This window comes from Zonotrichia albicollis, chromosome 21 (genome assembly GCF_047830755.1).
Source record: "Zonotrichia albicollis isolate bZonAlb1 chromosome 21, bZonAlb1.hap1, whole genome shotgun sequence".
NCBI lineage: Eukaryota > Metazoa > Chordata > Aves > Passeriformes > Passerellidae > Zonotrichia > Zonotrichia albicollis.
This window is the reverse complement of record NC_133839.1, coordinates 7,961,560-7,981,997: the sequence shown is the minus strand read 5'-3', so window position 1 is coordinate 7,981,997 and position 20,438 is coordinate 7,961,560. Positions and strand designations below refer to the sequence as shown.

General features: G+C 47.2%; 1 protein-coding gene across 6 annotated transcripts in view; it reads right to left on the bottom strand.

Annotated features, from left to right (window-relative positions):
• Positions 1 to 20,438, bottom strand: part of PRRC2B (proline rich coiled-coil 2B) — a 45,221-nt gene that overhangs the window by 9,623 nt on the left and 15,160 nt on the right. For 5 of the 6 annotated variants that reach the window (XM_074556623.1, XM_074556628.1, XM_074556625.1 and 2 more), the window contains exons 5-25: positions 20,019 to 20,091; positions 17,179 to 17,322; positions 16,325 to 16,566; positions 15,860 to 15,981; positions 15,273 to 15,415; positions 14,592 to 14,682; positions 13,994 to 14,186; positions 13,308 to 13,623; positions 12,499 to 12,695; positions 9,912 to 10,116; positions 8,964 to 9,183; positions 6,276 to 8,345; positions 5,951 to 6,150; positions 5,128 to 5,273; positions 4,532 to 4,673; positions 3,848 to 3,927; positions 2,959 to 3,150; positions 2,628 to 2,822; positions 2,115 to 2,201; positions 1,101 to 1,205; positions 304 to 496 (exon numbers count right to left, since the gene is read on the bottom strand). In XM_074556623.1, coding sequence (XP_074412724.1) covers positions 304 to 496; positions 1,101 to 1,205; positions 2,115 to 2,201; positions 2,628 to 2,822; positions 2,959 to 3,150; positions 3,848 to 3,927; positions 4,532 to 4,673; positions 5,128 to 5,273; positions 5,951 to 6,150; positions 6,276 to 8,345; positions 8,964 to 9,183; positions 9,912 to 10,116; positions 12,499 to 12,695; positions 13,308 to 13,623; positions 13,994 to 14,186; positions 14,592 to 14,682; positions 15,273 to 15,415; positions 15,860 to 15,981; positions 16,325 to 16,566; positions 17,179 to 17,322; positions 20,019 to 20,091 — 5,356 coding nt within the window. The remainder of the gene's footprint in view (positions 1 to 303; positions 497 to 1,100; positions 1,206 to 2,114; positions 2,202 to 2,627; positions 2,823 to 2,958; positions 3,151 to 3,847; positions 3,928 to 4,531; positions 4,674 to 5,127; positions 5,274 to 5,950; positions 6,151 to 6,275; positions 8,346 to 8,963; positions 9,184 to 9,911; positions 10,117 to 12,498; positions 12,696 to 13,307; positions 13,624 to 13,993; positions 14,187 to 14,591; positions 14,683 to 15,272; positions 15,416 to 15,859; positions 15,982 to 16,324; positions 16,567 to 17,178; positions 17,323 to 20,018; positions 20,092 to 20,438) is intronic. The other variant, XM_074556627.1, reaches the window with a different exon arrangement.

Sequence of the window (20,438 nt, the reverse complement as noted above, 5' to 3'; positions counted from 1 at the left end):
TCTTTCCTTCTATTTTACTGGGCACACAGTAAAGGGTAAGCAAGATCTATTGAGACATCAGACACTTGCCACTACACAGGGAAAGCTGGCTTTGTATTAAGCTTTCACCAGTCACATTCTTTAAAGTGGGGAGACAGTCCCTCTTTCTGCCTTGCCTGGGTTATTAAGGATCTGTCAAACACCAGCCAGCCAGTTACTCTACACAGCAGCTCTTCTCACCATGCTCTCATCTACCAGAACCAGAGGATGGCTCCCAGATAACAATCAGACAATGCAAATGCTGCTGCTGCAGTTTGCAGGTACCTGGAATAGATGCAGAAGGTGCTACAGATGCCACAGGCATGGGAGGCATAGAAACTCCACCAAAAGAGCTGTAGCTGACACCGTTGGAAGCTCCAACACTGGAAGGAGGCTGGATGCCTGAGCCTGCACCTCCTGGGGAGTTCTGTTCTGGTAAACTCGGAGAGTTTTCCCAAGCTTTACGAGCAGACTCCATCTATGGAAACAAAGAACAATAACTACAGACAGTTCAAATGGGGAGGACATTACCAAAGCCCACAGTTGCTCATCTGTGTCCTGAGCCCAAATCCCCTGCACTCTAGGCATAGTGGAAAGCTGACAGGTCTGAGGTCAGGGGATTCTACAACAATTTCTAATGAACAAGAACTGTTCACAAATACTCAAAACCCTTGGTATTTGCTGAGCTTCTTGGGTTTGGGATGGAGGTAGGTTTTGGTTTGGTTTATTTGGTTTTGTTGTTCTTGTTTGTACACTTGGGTGGGTTTTGTTTGGTTTTTGCCTCTCTTTACACCACCAGGCTTCTCAGGATCCCTTAGCAGCCCCTTGCCCAGTACAGAAATAGGAAAGCTGTGTTGCACTTGGTTCTACAACTGGCAAGGACTTCCTGCATTCAGGACCTCAAACACACACCCCTGCACTCATGCTGAACAGCACATATGCACAACTTTTACAAAAGTTAAATAAAGTTTAGCAATACCTAGCAGAATACTCTGGGAAAGATCTCCCCACAGAAACGTGGTACCCACACACCTTCAGAGTGATCTCCCCACAGAGACATGGTAACCAGACACCTTCCTTACCTTAAGAGTAAGGTCAGCAGTGGGGAAGGACATGGGGTTCAGGCCGATGCAGCGCTGGAGGTGATGATCCCTTCGCAGGATGGGAATGGACTGTGTTAACCCTGCCTGAGGGGAGAGTCATAAAAGGTGAATATTTGGGAACTCTCAGGAGAATGGTATGAGCCACCAAGGCTGACAGAGGTTCAGCTGGGCAGCTCCAGTAAGTGCACACCAAAGAATTCAGTCCCTGGTGGTACTGCACGAGCCAAGTGCCACATTCGCCTAGGGTCCATTCTGCTCTTGCAATAAAGGAGGCTTTGGTTATGTGCAAAGACACCCCTCCATGCTGAACTTTATCAGCTTCCACTTCACCATCAGTTTGATCCAAAAACTTCCATTTGCAGATGAGTTCTCCTTCCTGTACCATACTTAGAAACTACCTAGGTTTCAGACAAAATCTGTTTCTGAAAAGAAACACCCTATAAGACAAGTGTCCAAAATCAAAACCAGACACCCTACAAACTTGAAGACATTTCAAAAGCAGCTTTGTGTGTGTCTCACATTGCTGTCTACAGCTGGGCTTTCAGTGTGCTCACTCCTTCACAAAGAATAATAAAATACCCAGAGGGCTGGAATAAGCTGGGAAACCTCCAAAAAGGCCTGACCACCATGTTACAGTTCTCTGCCTTGCTGTGACAGGTGAAACAGCAAGGGCAGTCTGGGTCTAAACATGTCGCCATCTGGACCACGGCCATGTCCAACATTTGTGTGTCTCAGGGGAAGAGACTGGCCATCTCAGAGATAGCTCTACACAGGTCACAATGATAATGAAGTTGCTCTCTACATCATTTCTGAGTTTGTGACACTCATTGTACCACAGTACCATGAGATTTCCATTTTAGATTTCAGTAACATCTGCTGCCTAAACATGAAATATGAAGTCAGATGCAGACATGCTTCCTCTCTTTGGAAGCATCTGAGATTTACCTAAGGAGTATCTCCAATGAATCAATGTCAAAAGAAAAAAATACTTACATTACTGGCCAAGGCATCCTGCAATTTGGTGACAGGGTTAGCTGCAGTGCCAGAGGCAGAACCAGGTGGCAAGCTGAAGTCAGAGTCCTGAAAAAGCAAAACACATAAAATTTAAATCCAGGTCCATGGGCCACCCCTCTGCTTTTCATGGTTAATGACTCTAGCCTGAATTATGACACTACAAACTAAAGACTGATTTCCAGTAAGCCTTGCTGCAAACAGAAAACACTTCTCAGCACTCAGCAGCAGGCAACCCCCAGAGGCACACAAAAGCTTGGCCATGACTTTGTCCCTCACCTCTGTTACCACCCCAGCTGGTCCTTGGGACTGTATTTCCAAGTGGATACTAAATGTTTGCCAGGACATCCTGAGTCCCTAGTCTGTGTCAGTAATGAAATCTAAGGCAAACCTACAGCTGGAAGCTTCCTCTAAACAATCCTTCTTCCTCAAACGACTTTTCATCCCTCAACAAGATCAAATCACCAAGAAGATAAAATTAAATTCAATCCTCACTTTAGGATTTACTCCAAATTCAATGGGTGGCACAGGAAGTACAGAATCCACGTGAATTTCCACCCCATTAACAGGGGGAATATTCCCTTCCAGCCGTTCCGTTCCCTCCGAACCCTTTCTGTTTTTCAGGGAGCGTTCGTTGCCGATGGGTCCGGGCTTGTGTTCCTTGTTCTGTCCTGAGCCTTGATCTGAATCCTTAACAGGAAAGCAGAGAGGCTGAGACACAAAGACCAAATAACCCAACCTCAAGCCTTAATGCTATCAAGAACAACACAACCACTTCACAACGTCTCTCACTCTGCGCTCTGGCTTGGCTGCGAATCCAGATTACCTTTTTATCAGTTTGCTTCTGCACTTGCTCCTTCTGGCAGTCAGGCTTTGAGTCCACCAGGCCAGCCCCATTCATCTCCTCTGGTTTGAGGGTGCCATATGGAGAGCTGCGCTGAGAGGAGGTCGCGGAGGATTCCCGAGACTCCGCGCTCAAGTCAATGCCACTATCCCCCTGGCTGCCTTTAAATCCCTGCTATGCAAAGCACGAAATGTGTTAAAGCCCCGGACTCCGACCCAGCACCACCGAGGAAAAATCATCCCAAAAAACAGCAAGACCACGTCCCTTTGTCAAATCACCTTCCTGGTTAACTGCAAAGGAGTTGGGCCTGACCTGCAGCAGCCCTTGGCTGCTCCTTCAGCTCTACACAGCCCTGAGACAGTGAACTGATGCATCAACCACACCATGGCTTCAGAGTAAGGAAATGTGTCCCACAGAACAGCTAGGCTGAGACTGCCAAACTTGCTTCACATGGGATCCAAATCAAATTTGAACTCTTGGTCTCCAGAGATGAAGAGTTCAGGAACTCCTCTACCCTCCCTGCATTAAGGCTACAGCTACACACTGCTCACAGGCACAAACAGGACCTAAGGGATTCCACCCTCCTCAACCACAGTGTGCACCCAGTGATGAGCATAACCCTGGAACAGCTCTACCACACAGTTACTCCAGATTTATACCCACACACAACACCAAGCAGCGCTGGTTTGGCTCTTTAGGTCAAGATTTGAACAGCGCCAAGCTCAAATTAAAACTGCAAAGAGACGGTTTAAAATGGCACAAGCAGAGCTGAGAGTCACTAAGCACAGATGGAGCAATGAGAAGCATGAAAGCACCTGCATTAATACTTTATACACACAATACCTTGAAGGGCACCTTAGGAGCCACTTACCTCAGTGCTGGACTCAGTACCATTAAAGGTATTTACAGGCTTGCTCCAGGAATCGCTGCCAGGAGACTGAACAGAAAGTGCTGGAAGAGAATGGAGGGCAGGGTTCAGCTGCCTGAAACACAGCTATGAGCACACCCTGTACACATTACGCCATCCACCTTCCATTTCTAGACATGAGAAAGGGTATTTTCACCACCTGAGAACATTAAGTGTTGCCCAGACATCTGAGACATGATGCAGCAGAGAACACAGGGTATGAGGAGTGAGAATAGAGTACAGGGAGGAGATTTCTTAGGGAACACAACAAGAGAAAGACAGGTCAGAGAGAAACAAGGGAGGCACTAACCACTCAAGGCTAGATATGAGAAAATGTAGGAAAGCAAAATAACAAAAAGTAGATCCAGCCCAAGCAGCTATAAAATGCTGTATTGTAGTAACTTGATGTGAAACAAAGACCCAAGAAGCAGATTAGGAGACTGACATGGCCAGCAACAGGAGCAGGATGGCTGAACAGTAGGGCTTAGAAGAGAGGCTACTCCACATGTCTGCCAGCTCCCTCCTCATTCCCAGCACCAGAGGAGGAGAGAGTTTTCTTCTCTGAACCATGGACCCCCCAGCCTTGCTGCACATCCCAGAGAGCTCCAGCTCTGTGAAACCCTTTGGAACAAACAGACCCAAGCCTACCTGGGCTGTTGCTCTCCCAGATCTCCGTGCCCAGGCTGTTTCCAGACACTGCTACATCACTCTGCTCCAAGCACAGGCTGTTCTGCTTCTTAGCAAATCGTGGAGGAATGCGCGACTGAAGGACGCGGGCCTTGGCTGGTGCCTGTGACAGGAGAGGCACAGGTGTCAGCCTGGGAGGGGCCCCCAGTCTGACAAGGCTGGAAAGAGCTGCCTTTTGCAGTGTGAGGTTTTCTTCTGGCAACAACACAGTCAGAGTGCAAAGTCATCCTGCTTTGCACTGCTCCTGCTGCCCAATATCCCACCAACTACAGCCAGCAGCTGGCTTAGAGAGCCAAGCTGCTTTGGATGAAGACATTCTAGAAACTTAACTTCCAATTAGCAATTCTGCTGCAAGCCAAGAATAGTCAGAAATCAAACTCTCCTTTTCAGACCAGCAGCCCTAAATACGTTTCTGGGGCCCAATACAGGATCTGTACTATTTTGGCACTGTCAAATGTACCTTTTTCTGTTCATACAAACACTTTCTGGGGCCTTGTTTCTCTGACTGCAACCCAAACCATGTAACAGGTCCAACTTTTCTGCCTGCCATTCCTCACCTGAGCAGCCTGTTCCTTCTTCCTTCGCTCCTCTTCCAGCAAGCGACGCTGCTTTTTAGTAAGAACCTCAATGAAGCCTTCCCCTGCCATGGAACCAACTTCATTCTCTTCTGCTGTGTTTGACACCCGATTATCAATGATGGCACCTGAACAAAGCACACAGAGAGAACACAGTGCACATGTGTGTGCATGTAAAGCTTTGTAATTGCAGGAATTTAAACAGTGCACTCCAAAAAGGATCCATGCCACAGTAAGTTCACCCAGCAACATAGCAGCTACATTTAGAAAATAAAATAATGTATGTAGTCTGCTGACATCTAGCAGCCACTTTATCTTGCAGGACTTTGCTGTCTCCTCTGTTTCAAGATGACCACACTTCAGCCAGAGGAGCTGTGTGATAACTCAGGTAATTCTCTTTTCAGAGATGCTAATTTCTTGCCTCCTTGCCATTAGCTCAGCCTCAAATTCCCCACTCTGGATGCTCTCTTATTTCTTTTACACAACACAAATTTCAAGCCTAAAACACATCAGCATCTTAGAGAGAAATACAGAAATATTCTCTCTAAACACAAACTTTCTATAGAAGAAACATTGGAGACACTGTCAAATCAGGCTGAAAAGTTTGTGTTTAAAATTTAACAACAATTTTACCTTCCAAGCTTTTCTATTTAGATACACAAGAATTTTCTTGTTTCTGGAAACAAATGGAAAAAAGCCCCTAACCTGATAAAAAAAATTACACTGGATTGAATCAGTCTGGCTTTAATACGTCAGCCATAATATGTTATCCTCCTAAAATAAACAAATGAATCAAGATACTCACTTCCATAACTCAGTTCAAACTGTGACAAGGCCTCTCCCTTCTCACTTGCTCTTTGTGCAGTGGATTTGTGCTCCTTCTCTGGCTTTTTACCTGGCCCCTCAGCACTCTCTGAGTTCACATGGGAGGCCCTATCCAAGCTATAAATGGAGTGGCTGCTCCCACCACTGGTGTTGCCAAGGCCTCCTCCTTCTTCTGTAGACCTACACAAGAAAGAAGCGAAAGGATTTCATTTTGTCAGTAGAATGCGGAGTGACAAGAAGAAACTGCATGGGGTGTATGTCCACTCCAACATGTGCATATATCACAGATGAGAAAACAACTTTACCTTTTGCTCTTTATCAGGGTCCCATTCTGCTGGCTCTCATATCTGGAAGCTGCTCCCACACCAGTCCTGACAGACTGCTCTGCAAACCCTGCTGGCTCAGCCTTGCGGCTCTGCCTGTCCACCAGCGGCCTCTGGCTTGAGAAGCTCCTCTTTGCCAGCTCCCTCTTCTCTCCCAAGCTCCCAGTGCTGAGGCCACCTTCCAGCTGGCCCTCACTCTCTGGGGCTCCATCTCTTCTGTCCCGCCGCTCGCTGAAGTCGCTGCTCTCAGACGCCGTCTCCCACTCCTCGTTGGCATGGTCTGAGGAGTTCTGGTAGGACAGCTCAGGAGAGCGTCTGCCCGAGATGCTGCTCTTCTCTGCAGTGCCCAGTTTGGATCTGCCTGGCCACTGGCTGGGCAGCAGATTTGGGCCTCCCTCCTCAGGGTTCCACTGCCCAACTGATTCCCTCTCCTGCCTGAGGCGTCTGAACCGCGGGGGTTTGTCCTGGCGGGGAGGACGCCGCCTCCTGAAGGGCCTGTTCTCTATGTTCTCCTGATCTGCTGAGTAATCCTCCTGGAAAAAGTGCCTTTTGTCATCCAGATGACTCTCATCAAAAACCCGGCTGGAGAAGGAATCCGTGTGTTTGTAAGAATCCTGAATGTAGTCCCTGTCAGACTGCTGCCTGCTCCCAAAGGTGTCTGATGGAGACGAGTGGCTGTACTCTTGCCACCCTCCTCCCCCACTCCTGCCCTGCCACTGGGTGGGCTCCTTACCCATGAACCCCCTTCGCCCATAGCCAGAGTTGCTCAGTCTCGGTGGCAGTGATCTCCCAAAGGCTCTTGGAGCCCTCATCTTAGGATCCAGGCTATTGTGATCATCTGAATAGATTTTGTTGGACCTCCAAGACTCTTTGAAGTCTCCCTTTTTCAAATCACTGTCCTCCCTGTCCAGCACAGAGCCTTCATTGCTGTTCTCAGAGCCCCTCTGCCGGCGACGCTTGGGGAGCTCCTCATACTCTGAGCCCTCACTGTGTGTCTCGCTGGCAATCCGGCGCCTCGGCTTGCCCCTGGGGAAATCCTCTGCCTGGTTGAACTCCCGCAGCCCTCGGCCCCGGCTGCTCCTCTGGTTGTTGTTGTTGTTGTAGACCCCCCTGCTGCTCACAACCGTGCCTCGGCCTCTGAAAGTGAACTCTCTGAAGCCTCTCCCTCGCCCACGCCCTTGACCTCTCCCACCGAAGGCTTGCTCCTCATCAATGAAGATCCAGTTGTTTCTTTTTGTGGGAGGGAGATCGCTGCTTTCTCTAGATAGTTTGCTCTCCCAGGTTCTTTCTGGCTTCTCTTCTTCTTCCTCCTCTTCTTCTTCCTCCTGGGATTTCTCAGCCTCTCGTGCAAGGCTGGTTTGGGAAGAACCTTTGTCATCCAGCAGGTAACGCGTGGAGTTCAGCAAGGCAGCAGAGTCATCTGACTCATTTTCCACCTTCTGAACAGCTGCCTTCTCCTTCAGCGGGCGTGAGCTGTCCTCTCCCTCCAGTTTAACCTTCTCCATCTCCTTCTCCTTCTCTTCCACCTTGAGGGCTTTCAGGACTGGTTTTTTAATGGGCCCTGACCGCCGTGTCCTCCCCATCTGCTCCGGGGGCTGCCCGCTGGTGCTGCGGCTCTCAGGAGCCCACTCTGGTGTCTCCTCAGTGGCCTGCTTGGGATTGGCTCCTTCTTTCTTCCAGGGGTCAGCACTGAAGGACTGCTCATCCCGGGGTACTTCTTCAGCAACTTCTGCTGCTGTCTCAGCAGGTTTCTGATGGTGGTTGATATCCCAACCGTTGTATTCAGGCTTCTTCTCTGCTTGGATAAAATCAGGCTCCAGAGGTGAGCACCTCAGGTTTGCATGGCGGCTGCCAGCAGGACAGGCTTCCTGCACACTCTCCTGGTGCTGGAACAGGAGATCCTGGCCTATCCTCTGAGAAGACAGGCAGCTGTCAAAGTCTGCTTGGGCCTTCTTGTCAAAAGCATTCAAATACTCCTCCCCTCTCTCTTCAAAGAGATCTCGCTGAGTGCTCAGACTCTCTGGTCTTCCAGAAGCAGAGTAACTTTCATTCCTGAGAACAAAACAAAGGAAAGCCAGGTAATGCAGAGCACAGCACAAATCCAAGGGCCCAGGCTGGATACAAGAGGTGAAAAGAAATAAACTAAGGTTTATGGTAAATCATGAGGCAATTAACCTATAAATACTAAAATGCTGGGCAAAGCTGCAGTGGCCCCAGGCTGTACTGCCTGGTTTGTTAAATCAATACATGATAAAGTAAAACAGTTCCTATGATGAGCAGCAAACTTAAGAAATTAAGGGAGATTTAGCCTCCAATGATGTGGAGATCTGAAAACAAAGAATTGGTTTTAGAATGTCTAAAAAAAAGTAGGAAACAAACTAGCAATCATCAGATTTTTTCATGGTTTTTTATACCTTCCCATGTAGGTGACAAGGCCCCTCTCCCTCCAAACAGGCTCCAAGCTGGTCAGATAGAAAACTTCTGAACAGCTCAATAGCTCTGTGCAAACCAGCTATAAAACACTGAGGAGTGTAAGAGTGCTCCCAGATCAGAACCTGGGCCTGTTCACAGACATCTTTCAGGCCAGCTCTACACCTGCTTTTCAGCACATGGCTTACAGCAGCACCTCCCATCCCAGCATGCATGAGGACAGGGGAATTCTGCACTCACCTGGCATGCAGCCCCTCCATGCTCATGTTGTCAGCCTGTTTCTGATGTGACAGGGAGTATCCTTTGCTCTGCAGGGATGTGTAGCTGTCCTGGCCCCACACTGGCACAGGATCCAAGGGAGCAGTTTTCCTCTCTGCCTGCCCTGCCTGACAGTTCTGATCTTCAGACCGACAGCTGCTCCCACTGATGGAGTCCTGCTGAATCATGGGCTTCATAATTCCTGCTCACAACAGAGTTCATGCCATTAGCACCAGGATTTCACAGACAAAAAGAATTGAACAATCTCCTAGCCTGACTCCCCTTCCTTCTCAGGCAGCAGGCGGCTGCAGCCATGGAAACCTCCCCTGTAAAGGGGAGCCTGTGCTTGGAAAACGCACAGCTGGGAAATACACCTGGAGTGATACAGAAGATGACACAGCTCTCAGAGCCCAGCCCACACAGACACTACACAGCATCACTGGCTTGGGATCAAGCAATCCACTAACTCCAGGGAATGATTTATACATCCTGATGTTTACACTCACACCTCTGAAGATTAGGACAATATAGGAAGGTGCAAAGTGCACAGTTCAGGAACTACAGGGTTTCTCCATCACATTGCCTAAAAGGGGTCTATTGAGATTTCACATTATTGCAGTAACTCCAAAACTTATCCTCCTCCTTCAACAGGCAAGATCAGTGGATCTGCTACCCTTTCCTCCAAGGGGCAAGATCAGTCACATCCACTAAGGTCAGAAAGCAGTCAGGGAATGTCTCCCACTGCAGTGCAGAGACTGGACAGACACATGTCTACATGTCCTCCCTCCCAGTCTCCCACCACTTCCCATTCTCATCCCAGAGAAGGGATGCCAACAAGAATGCAAAGTCTGGACAGAGATTAAGACAACACAGCAAATCTCCAGCTATGAACCAACTCAACAGCCAAGATAAACCCTGCCAACAGCTCACCTGAAGGGTGAAGGGCTGAAGGGTAGAAATCCACGGGGGTGCGGCTGGGGGCCATGCGAGGGTCCATGTAGGACGGCATCATCATCCAGCGGGGGTCGAAGCCGAGCATCTGCGGGTGCGGCGGGTAGAACGTCCGCTGGGCATGGGAGTGGGATGGAGGAGGATACACCTGCTGCTGCCAGTGCTGCATCTTGTACAGCTGCTCCTGCAGGGGACAGGATGGGCCATTGGACATGGCTGCGCTGCCAGCAATCACACTGAGGTACTGCTCAGCCAAAGGAAAACACGTGCCATCAGCAAAGGGTCAATCTCTGATCAGATGGGAAGGTGGGGCAGACAGGGGTAATTCACTCCCAGCTGGGAATGTGGCAGTTGTTATTCTAACACACCACTGTGGGCCAGGCTGTGTGGCCAAACATAGGGGATCACCTTTAACACCACAATTTGCATCTGTTCAACACTCCTGAATGAACACAGGACAGCTTCCTGTCAAATGCCATTTCATAACTGGAACCAAATACTTCAGAAGATGTTACATTTTTCAGGAAATGCATCTCTAATTTATTTAGAGTGTAGATATATTAGTTGCACCCCTGTCAGCTTAAGAGATTAGATAAAAACAACCTAAATCACATTAAGAGAGCTATTAATATTTTACTGTGTTTCCTGGGCATCCTTCAGACAGGCTGGCACTTGCAGGTTGTTTCCCCATCTCCCACACAGCCAGTCCACCTTTCCTTAGCTGAGGACTGTCATGATGCTAATTTGATTTGACATTTAACTTTTGCTGAAGGTCCAAAAATAATATATATTTGAAAGGAGTCTGTGTACTGAAGAAAGCTTTCAAACACTAAACAGCTCCAATTAACATCAAATGCATCTACTTACTTGTCATATGTGCCACCATATTTTTTTGCTAAGCTTACAACAGTGTCAAATACCGTAACTGGTTATTAAAAAAGCCAATCCCCAACTGCAGAGCAAAAGAGACACCTTTAAATCTGAATCTGACACATCATTACAGCAAGGAAGGCTCTGATAAATGCAGATTACATCTACATTACCTAGTCCTCTGGTACCTCAGAGAAAATACTGCCTTCACAATACCATCATTCTCCATTTTATTCTCTACATGGAGCCACCAGAGCAGCAATACAAGCCAGCCAAAACATGCACTGCCTCATACATACTAACATCACAGAGGATAAGAGAAAATAAAATAAAACTTCATGTTCTTCCACTAGTGATGACCTGTGGTATTATTAGCATGACAGCAAAGACATCCAATTCTTTTTAGTTTAAGAGCATCTCCTTTCAAGAGTAACATTAGGCAGCATTTGCTGCTGTACATCTGAATCGTGAAAATGTCAACTGCCGAGCAATGAGCATGGGGAACATCCATAAAAGAGCAATTACTGAGCAAAAGCCAATTGTGAGCTCTTTGCTAAGATCTGCAGCAGCATTGATGATATCCCATTTCAAGTGGTTATTTTATGAAGAATGGCAATTAACTTTGCATTATCTGAAGCCTGAATACTCTGTCCCTTGGTTTGGCTCTGCTGCCCTACAGAGACTCCGTGCATCTGGCAGCAGAGCTGCACAGCACGTATGGCACACACAGCACTGAAAGGTCAGGCAAGAGCCAAGATGCACAAAGCAGCTCAGCTGATGTCTCAGTGCCCCAGAACAGTTTTCAATGCAACAAAAATGAAACATTTAAGACCAAACGTTTTTACAGTGCAAAGAAAACAATGATCTCAAAGAGCCTCACAGAAAAAAATAATCTAAGTAGGTATTAGATGAGAGCTGAGCGAAGGACCAGCCCTCTGCAAAGGCAGGAGATGGAATGAGAAGTGTGCCACTCCAGAACTCCCTCCAAGTCCAGAAGCAGTCCAGGAACTTGCCAAACTAAGCACAGTTTGCCCCTGGCAGGCAAATGGCTGCCCATACCTACAATGGTAAGGACTCAGCAAGTGCTGAGTGAAATGGAAGCAGCTGAACCCCAAGGGTTTCCCCTTCCCCTGTCCTGTGGATTCAGGCACTGCAGCAGTGCTGAAGAACAGCAGCTCATCTTGTGCCAGAGAGTAAAAAGAGATGTTCATCAGGTTCAAGGCTAGCCCAAGGAACAGAACCTCCCCTAGGCCAGGCCTACACAAGCACCAAGACAGCCACTCATGGTTTGGATGTGGGAACATCCACAGCTTCTCCTGCTCATGAACATTTGCAAACCAGAGCTCTGCCACAAGCCACACAGTTCTAAGAGTTCCAATTGTCAGGAGATGCCCAGACAACCATGCAAGACAAGTCAACATTTCTGACAGCACTGTGTTTTTCTCCCAGGCAAGTGACAAACCTGGCAGAGCTCTACCCACAACAGCTCGAGCATCACAGGGAGCAAGGAAAACTCATGTAGCCCACAGAGAGCCTTTCTACCCAATCAGACAGGGTATTTCCATGATCAGAAGTACTGAAAAAGGCCAGGGTAAAACCCCATTTATCTCCTCCCAGCCCAAAGACTGATGGTGTTGAGAACTGAGCAAACACAATGGTTTAGCGGGGGTCCAGAAATGGGTTGTGAGCCATTTACCTGCTGCTGTTGCTGCTGCTGTTGCCTCTGGAATCGTGGGGGAAGAGACTTCTGGTATTTGTTGAATTCTTGTGCTGGTGAGGGAGCTTCTCTGAGCTCCTCCTCACTGCTGCTTTGGGCTGCTGCTGCTGCTGGAGCAGGACTCTCCTCTTCCAGATAACCAACAGAGGCATCTTGTGTGTGAAACTCAGGGGTTGCTGCAGAGAAGAAAACAATCCTTCTAGAGCCTGCTCATGACAGAGTTGGGAGTGCACCACCACCACCACACAATCAGCTGTGGGCATGTCCTGACTGTATATAATACATGGCTGAACCTTACCACAATCATATACAGCACATCCTTTACCTTGACAGCACTATATAGAGTTTTCCCCATCTTATTTTAATGATAAATTCTGAGATCCTCCTGTGCTATCAGCCTTCTGCTTATGCACTGGGGAGAAAGTCTTTTTCCTCATTAGTCCTCAAACCTGGCAGCACTTACTCTTTTCTGATCTATGGTCACAAGCACTTAATATTATCATCCAATCATGAGAAGCCCATGAGGCCCATTCCAACCAACCCTCTGCTAGCACAGCTCACTGAGCAACTGAAGAAGTTTGCATTTGTTTTAATAGCTTTTTTTATTTAATCAACCTTTGTCAACAAAGCAAAATACTCTGCAGAATACAAGCAGCAGCTGATCTCTCAAGGGTAGCTGAAGGACCCTCTGAACACTCCCTCCCAGGAATTCTCCACTCCAACTAAAATATCAGCACTACAGCAAAAAAAGCAATTTTTACAGGGTGAGGCAGGCAGTGTTTCTGTACCTTTACGGAAAGCATGGCCATTCTCTTGTGTAGTGTTTTTCTCTGTGCTGGGAGGTCGCACATCCTCATTCTCTGTGTGTTTCTGTGTCTCCCCATTCTTCTGAGCCAGTTTGCATTTCTGATCAAGCTGCTTGAGCTTTGCAGCACAGGCTGCCAGGCGCTCCTCCCTGGCTCGCCGCTCCTCCTCCTCCCGTCGCTTCCTGGCTCTCTCGACAGCCTCAGAGATCTCAGAGTGCACAAACTTCTGTCTCACAGGCACCTTTTCTTCTTTATCCTCTATGGACTGCTGTCTGAGAACACTTCCCAGTGCGGGCTTCTGCCAGAGAAAAAACATTCCTCCATAAGTGTGACCCAACCAGCGCCTCTATCCTGAGATCTGCATTCCATGGTGACAATATCCCCTTCTGACTCCCTCCTCTCTATCCTCAAGCACAAATCCCCCTGTTACTGGGAAGAGTTATTGATATTTGGTTCAGTAACTCCATTTTCTCACTGACAACCCCACTGTTCTGGACCAGCTTCAATTTCTTTTCCCTAGTGGAAGTGCTATGCAGATAGATGTCTCTCCAGGTGGATATAAACTAAGAATAGAGAAATTCATCAGCATCCCATTTCCAACAAAATGTCAAATTAGCCTCTTAAGGACAGTGATGGGCTTCCAGCTCACCCTCATGAGTTCAACCTACCTGGTATTCTGAGGCAGAGCTCCAGCCATTCAGCTTCCTTGGAGGCTGCTGTGCATCCTGTGCTTTCCGGACTGGCCGGGACAAGCCAGCTGAATCATTCCAATTCTTTCCCTCCTCCAAGGTGTGCTTGACATCTGCACTGTCTGCAGAGCTCAGGGACAACTGTCGCTGCCTTCTGGGATCCCAGCTGTTCCTGTCACATAAACAGCTTTATTATTGCATCTGCTACTTGCTTCAAAAAGCACTTGGAGCCTAATCAAGTGGCAAAGGCAACTGACTCTAATAAAAAGGAAAGATAACAAAAAAACACCAGAACAAATGATGTGACTCTCTGAAGGTACATAAGGATCAACTCCACTATTGTGCAGCAGATAAAGGTGAGAAAATAGGAGGATAAAAGCCTGGCAAACTAGAAGTCAGCTGGTAGACCTACACAAAGCCTTGAAGACCACTCAAACACTGCCCAGTAAAATCAATGAAGTCACAGTAACAAATGAGAGGAATCAAGACTCCACATTTAGAACAAGTTTTTAAAGATCCTGGTATTGCTCATTTTTACTAAAGCTAAATTGTAGGTGCAAACACAGTGACTTCTTACCACTTCTGTCGTCCATCTTTAAGAGTTTCTTCCTCTTCTTCATCTTCACTAAACTTTAGTTTCTCAGAATAATCCACTTCATCATGAATGCCTACGAAGGCAGCAAAGGAAGAATAGATTTATGAGAGAAGAGAAACAGGTCTCTTGTCCTGATAAAGCTTATGCTCTCCTTTAGCACTAAATTACAGGACACACAGGCTTGGCATGAACTACTCACAAAGCCAAATGTCCAGCACTGGTCCTGGAAATCACAGAATAGTTTGGGTTGGAAGGGACTTTTAATGTCATTTACCAACCTCCCTCAATGAGCAGGGACAATTTCAGCTAGATCAGGTAAGAAATTATGTGAGCAGCGTGGACACACACTAGTGAACAGCTGGACTGGTCCCAGAGGAGAAGCAGCAAACAACCTGGGAGTGGGGGCTGCAAATGAGAGGGCAGTTGCCAAGCCAGACTGTGTGCAACTGGATACTGAATGCCATGACTGAAAAGGCAGGACTAACTCTCCATCCCAGCACCCACAGTCCCATCCCTCCTGCTGTGCTTGGTGTTTTCAGATTTTAGGAGTCTTCAGATCCAGTTCCTTGAGCACAATATGATGGAAGGATCAGAAGGATCCATTGTGTCATCATTTACACCAATTTCACAACTACACAAAGCCAGAGCATGAAGGCACTTTACCTGCCCATCCATCATCTGCATCATTGTCCAGCTCATCCAGCCCCTTCAGGTTCTCTGCATTGATGATGGTGGGTCGGGGCACTCGCTCCAGCTGCTGCCGAACTGGGCGCGTTGGGCGAGACAGGGTGGGCCTGTTCTCTTTTCTGTAGGGAAACACAGAACTGGTCAGAACCAGCAAAAAGAAAATCAAAGAATGCAGAGCTGATTTTGTAACACCAAATCAGTCCTTTTCTACTATGCACTTACATACACTTATATACAATGCATCCAAGTTTCTCTCCCTGTCCAGCGATTTCTTCCCCTTGTCTACCTGGTACCTAGAACTTAGAGATCAGAGCTGCAACCCCTCCAGTCTAGGATCACAACCCAATTCCCATGTCTGCCTCCTCTTCAGACACAAAATGCTCATAGTCTTGCTGTTCTAGCTGGAGAAAAGCACTCCTGCTTTGGGTAAAAAACAGGGTTCCCCTTTGGCACCTGCTGCTTCACACATGCAACTGCACCCTTGGCCCAAATTCTTGCCTAATTTAAGGTTCACGTCACACCCTGAACCTGCCTCTCCAGTGACAAAGTGATAGCAGCCTTACCCATCCTGGTCATTCATCTGGAATTGTCTGAAAGGTACCCGGGGCTCGAGCCGAAGCTGAGGAACGGGGAAAGACCCTCGCTCCAGCGGTGCAGGGGTCTCAGATGGCTGCTGTGGACACATCTGGAATGAGGCAAAGCAGAACAGTCTGGTTTTAATCCTTGCCACAGGAAGGTTTACCCAGATTAGGTGACAACATATGCAAGGTAGCTGCACTGCACCCACACAAAAGGGAAACAAACATTTCACATCTGGCTGGCTCCTTCTCCAGCTCCAGAGGGAAAGGAACAACTGGACAACTTCTCCTTAGGCTGAGCAAGGCTGTGCTACACAAACTAAAAACATGTCAAGAGAAGGATCCCTGGCAGCCAACTGAGAGTCCAGAAAACACATCCCAGCTGCTTTCAAATCCCCCTTATCTTAAGAATGAAGGGCATCACAACAGTGTGGAGAAAGGATGACTCACGAAAGCAGGCAGCATGTCATGGTAGGTGGGTGGCTGGTAGACATTTCCCATGAACTGCGAGGCCCCTTTGCGGAGGGGCTGGGCTGGGCGGAGAGACGGCTCCTTGGCATCGCTGGCGCTGGCTGAGGAGGGGGCCCCGTCTCCAGAGCTGGGGGTTTTGCTGCCCAGCTCAGCAGGGGAGGCGGTCAGAGATGTGGCAGAGGTGACGTTCCTCCCACCGCCCTCCCTCCAACTGGTGACATCTGGAAAAGAGATAATTATTATGTTAATGTTTGTAAATGCAGGCAGCCACTCTGCCAGAAAGTCTTGAAAGCTCAAGTACTCTGGTCAAGACCTAATTACCCCAAGGTTGTAGAAAAATATCAAGGATCAAGAAGAATTTCCAACTGTGTTTATTTTCTTAAGAGAGGAGCAGCTTCAGCTGCTACTAAGTAATTGCTGCACCAGTGGTGTCCTTATTTGCCAATAAACCTGAACTCCTATCAGAATGTTCCCCATCTCCACAGTCCTTACCCAGAATTAAAGCCAATTAGATGCAAAAACAGTGGAAGAGAAGCCACATTACACCACACACTGATTTCACTGTGGCTCCCCCAGCCTGGGAAGGGGCCTGCTTTGCAACATCACACAGCAATTTTTATTTAACACTGTAGTAGATGACAGCCCATACTTGGCTGTCTGGACCACAGAACATCAGCATCACATGCCAATCTGTGCTCATCTGCTAAGCAGCCTGACACGTGTAAGGTCATAAAAAGAAGAAAGGAAATGTAAGGATGAAGTTCTTGGTACAAAACAGGGTCAGTGGGGTCACTGGGCTGGGATAAGGCAGGCAGACACAACCCTTCACTCACTCTGGGGGCGGAGGCTTGGTCCTGGCCCATACGACGGATCTAAGGCGCCCTTTTCTTTGCCAACCTTGTCCTGCTCGCCAGCTGCTTTCAGCGTCGGAAATTCCTCGGGAGAGAAGGATAACAGTCGGCTTGAGGCCCTTGAACCTGTCAGACAAATAAGTGTGGCACTCAGTGAAGATCTTTCCACTGCTTCAACTCCCTCATGAGATCAGCCTGGAAATGTGTTTCCTGGGAATCTGGGCCTCTGGCACATTTAAACCCAAATTACTACAGTACCAGCACCTCACTTCACATCCCCAACACTCTCAGACACTGTCACCAACACGACAACACGTGTCCTCACCCAGCACTCCCACACTCAGGATCTTCATTTAAATTCTCACATTCAACAAAGTCAGTGAACTTTCTCAGCTTCCAATTATTTTTGGGAAGTACAGAATTCAGACAGAGGCAGAGATATAAATTCTGCAAGATTGCTCATAAATGATACCCTGCTATCAGGTATTTGACATCTCTATTCAGACTCTTTTTGCTCAGACCTCACTCTGCCAGGGAAGTCTATTGTTAAAATTTCTGTTGATCTGTGAAACACCACAGGGTGAGGGCAGATGTTCTGTGCTCTCCTCCCTGCTGCAGCATTTTCAAGATGCAGATCACTGGCCAGATGGGGTCAGGTTCATTTCTAGTCACTGGCAAATTGTCTTGCTGAGTCATCTGTCACTCCAGAACAACAGCTCTGTCAATTCTAAAGATCTGCCAGTGACTGGAACATGAAACACAGCAATTCTCCTAAATCTGTTGGCAAGATAACACTGAATAAAAGGAAATTACAAGCATTATTGTACTATTACACATTATAAGAATTGCTTTTTTGAGAACTGCTTCTTAGTGTTACTTGGCTAAAAAGCTCTCTTAAAAAGGGCATTTCAGAATTCTATTAGAAGTATCATGAGTACTGAAGACTTGACAAGAGTCTCATCTATCTTTCTCCTTCCTTGCCCTGAAGAATCAAGACAGACTGGCTTAAGTAATTTTCTTTTTTTCAAGAACTTGCACACTGCACAAGACCTCCCATGTGAAATTTCCAGGAAAGACTCTGCAACAGCTGCACAAAACACTTTGAATTTTAGACAAATGAAAATATTTGAGAAGGACATTGCCTAATTTATTGCAATATAGCTAAGACTCGCTGAAGAGTTCTGATTTTTACTGAACTAGAATGGCACAGGTATGTGTCCTTCAGGAGAGGAGGATAATTGCCTTACCATCTACCCCCAGGTAAGGCTGCACCATTTGAGGACTATTTACATGCAGCCATTAACAATTTGTACTCTAACCCTATGCAGCACCATACTGAAAAAAGTTTGGCGCCCCTTTCATTTCTCCAAATGTCCTTTATACAAAGACACAGGCACGGAGAAGTGCATAATTAATTTATTAGGCCACTTTTCTTCAGGATACACCCTCCAAAAGAGATTTTACAGTTCTAAGACTTAAAAAGAGCACGAAGCAAGAGATTCTCCTCTTTGTCTGTAATACCTGAATTAGCTAAGAAGGAAAAGCAATTGTTCAGTGCCACTAGAGAAGAGGTGCAAGCATGGGATGGCCTAAGCAATCCTTTCAGACAGATTTCTGATGCTTCTGTGATTCAATTACCTTCTAATTAAGCTGCTCTTAGCCACATAAGCAACTGTTTTCTTGGGTTGAGAGCTCTACATTGTTAAGTGTGACCTAAAATGTGTTTTCAAAAAATCCTTTAAGAACATTGTTAGACGATCAGATTTCAAAATGCCTGCACAGGAGGTCTACAGAACACAGAAAGAGTCAAAAAAGTACCAATTAATAAACAAGACAGTCTTTGCACTGGCTACCAGCCTCAGGTAAGTACAAATCTCTGCTTTAACATTTAGCCTATGAGAAACACCCTCTCATTAAGGGCCTCATTTAATTTAGGATACATTTGTCCCCTCTGTTTGTGCAATCAGCAGCTGTCTGTTCTTTCAAATATCTCTGCAATTTCACTTGACAAGTGAATGGTTTCAGGTCTGTTCACATTATTACAGTGGAACTGAGCTGTTATTCTCACTATGGTTTTAATGGCACTACTCAGTGCAGCTGGAAACCACCTCCTGTGTGGAAATGGATGCATCTGAACACAACTAAACTCCCAATTCATGTTAACACTGCTTCAGGATTCTCAGTCAGGCAGAAGCCATTAGCAGCACAGTTACTGAGGGACACTTAACAGCAAGGCCTCAGCCAGTGTGTAGGCGAGTGCACCCTGCAGCAGCTCCACTGCCACTTCCACCCACTGCAACCCCCTTGGATCACAGATCCTGTACAGGAACATTCCAGCCCCACTCCTGACTACCCAGTTAGGCAAAAATCCACTTACTACTGCCCATGGAGATACCTACATTTCCCCTCTCCAATGTCCCTTTCTTCTCTTCTAAACCAGTCCTCCCCTATTTCACAGTGATTACTGCACCTTTGTTACACACTGCTCTGGGCTGACTGAAGATGCTCATGGATGGGGGCAAATGTTCCCTTTCTCCTTCAGAACCTTCCCCTCCCAGATCTCCCTGCTGCATGCCAGGAGCATGACTTGCTCTGGGGTTCAATGTGGCCATGAGACACATTCTGTTCAAGCCATCTCTTGCACAGACAGCCCTGAACTGACTCAGCTGCATCATTCCAACCAATACAGCACAGACTGGAAACAGGACTCAGAAAGCTTCACTCCCATTCTGCACCAGGCTGACAGGAAGAAATGGAGCCCACCCCACCTCATGCCTGTCTGGGAAAAGCAGGCACATACCAGCTCTGTTTATCATACTCACCACCTTCTTGTCCTGCTGGCTTTCCATTCAGCTGTGCCCATGACTTTGGTCCACCTGGCACTGAATTTGTACTCTGAAAACAAAACAAAGCAAAAAGAAACCCCAACATGGATCAGTTTAGATTCATGACTGTTTCTCATTTCCTGGCTGGCACCTGCTATGGTTCAGGCCTCAGATCACAAAGATACCACAGGCCTCCACAGCTTCAAGCTGGGACTGCAGTCAGCTGTTCCCCACTCCACTGTACTACAATGCTACAGTAAAAATCCTCTGCTCTGTCCTGATGTCTCCTCTGCCCATTTTCACCAATTATTTCCTCAACTTGTACTCTCATTAAGCTTTCCTTTTGTTTTGTTGCATTTTCCTAAATGTTCTCAATCTTCCAGATTTGTTCCATGCCACAACTCAGCCTGAAGGCTA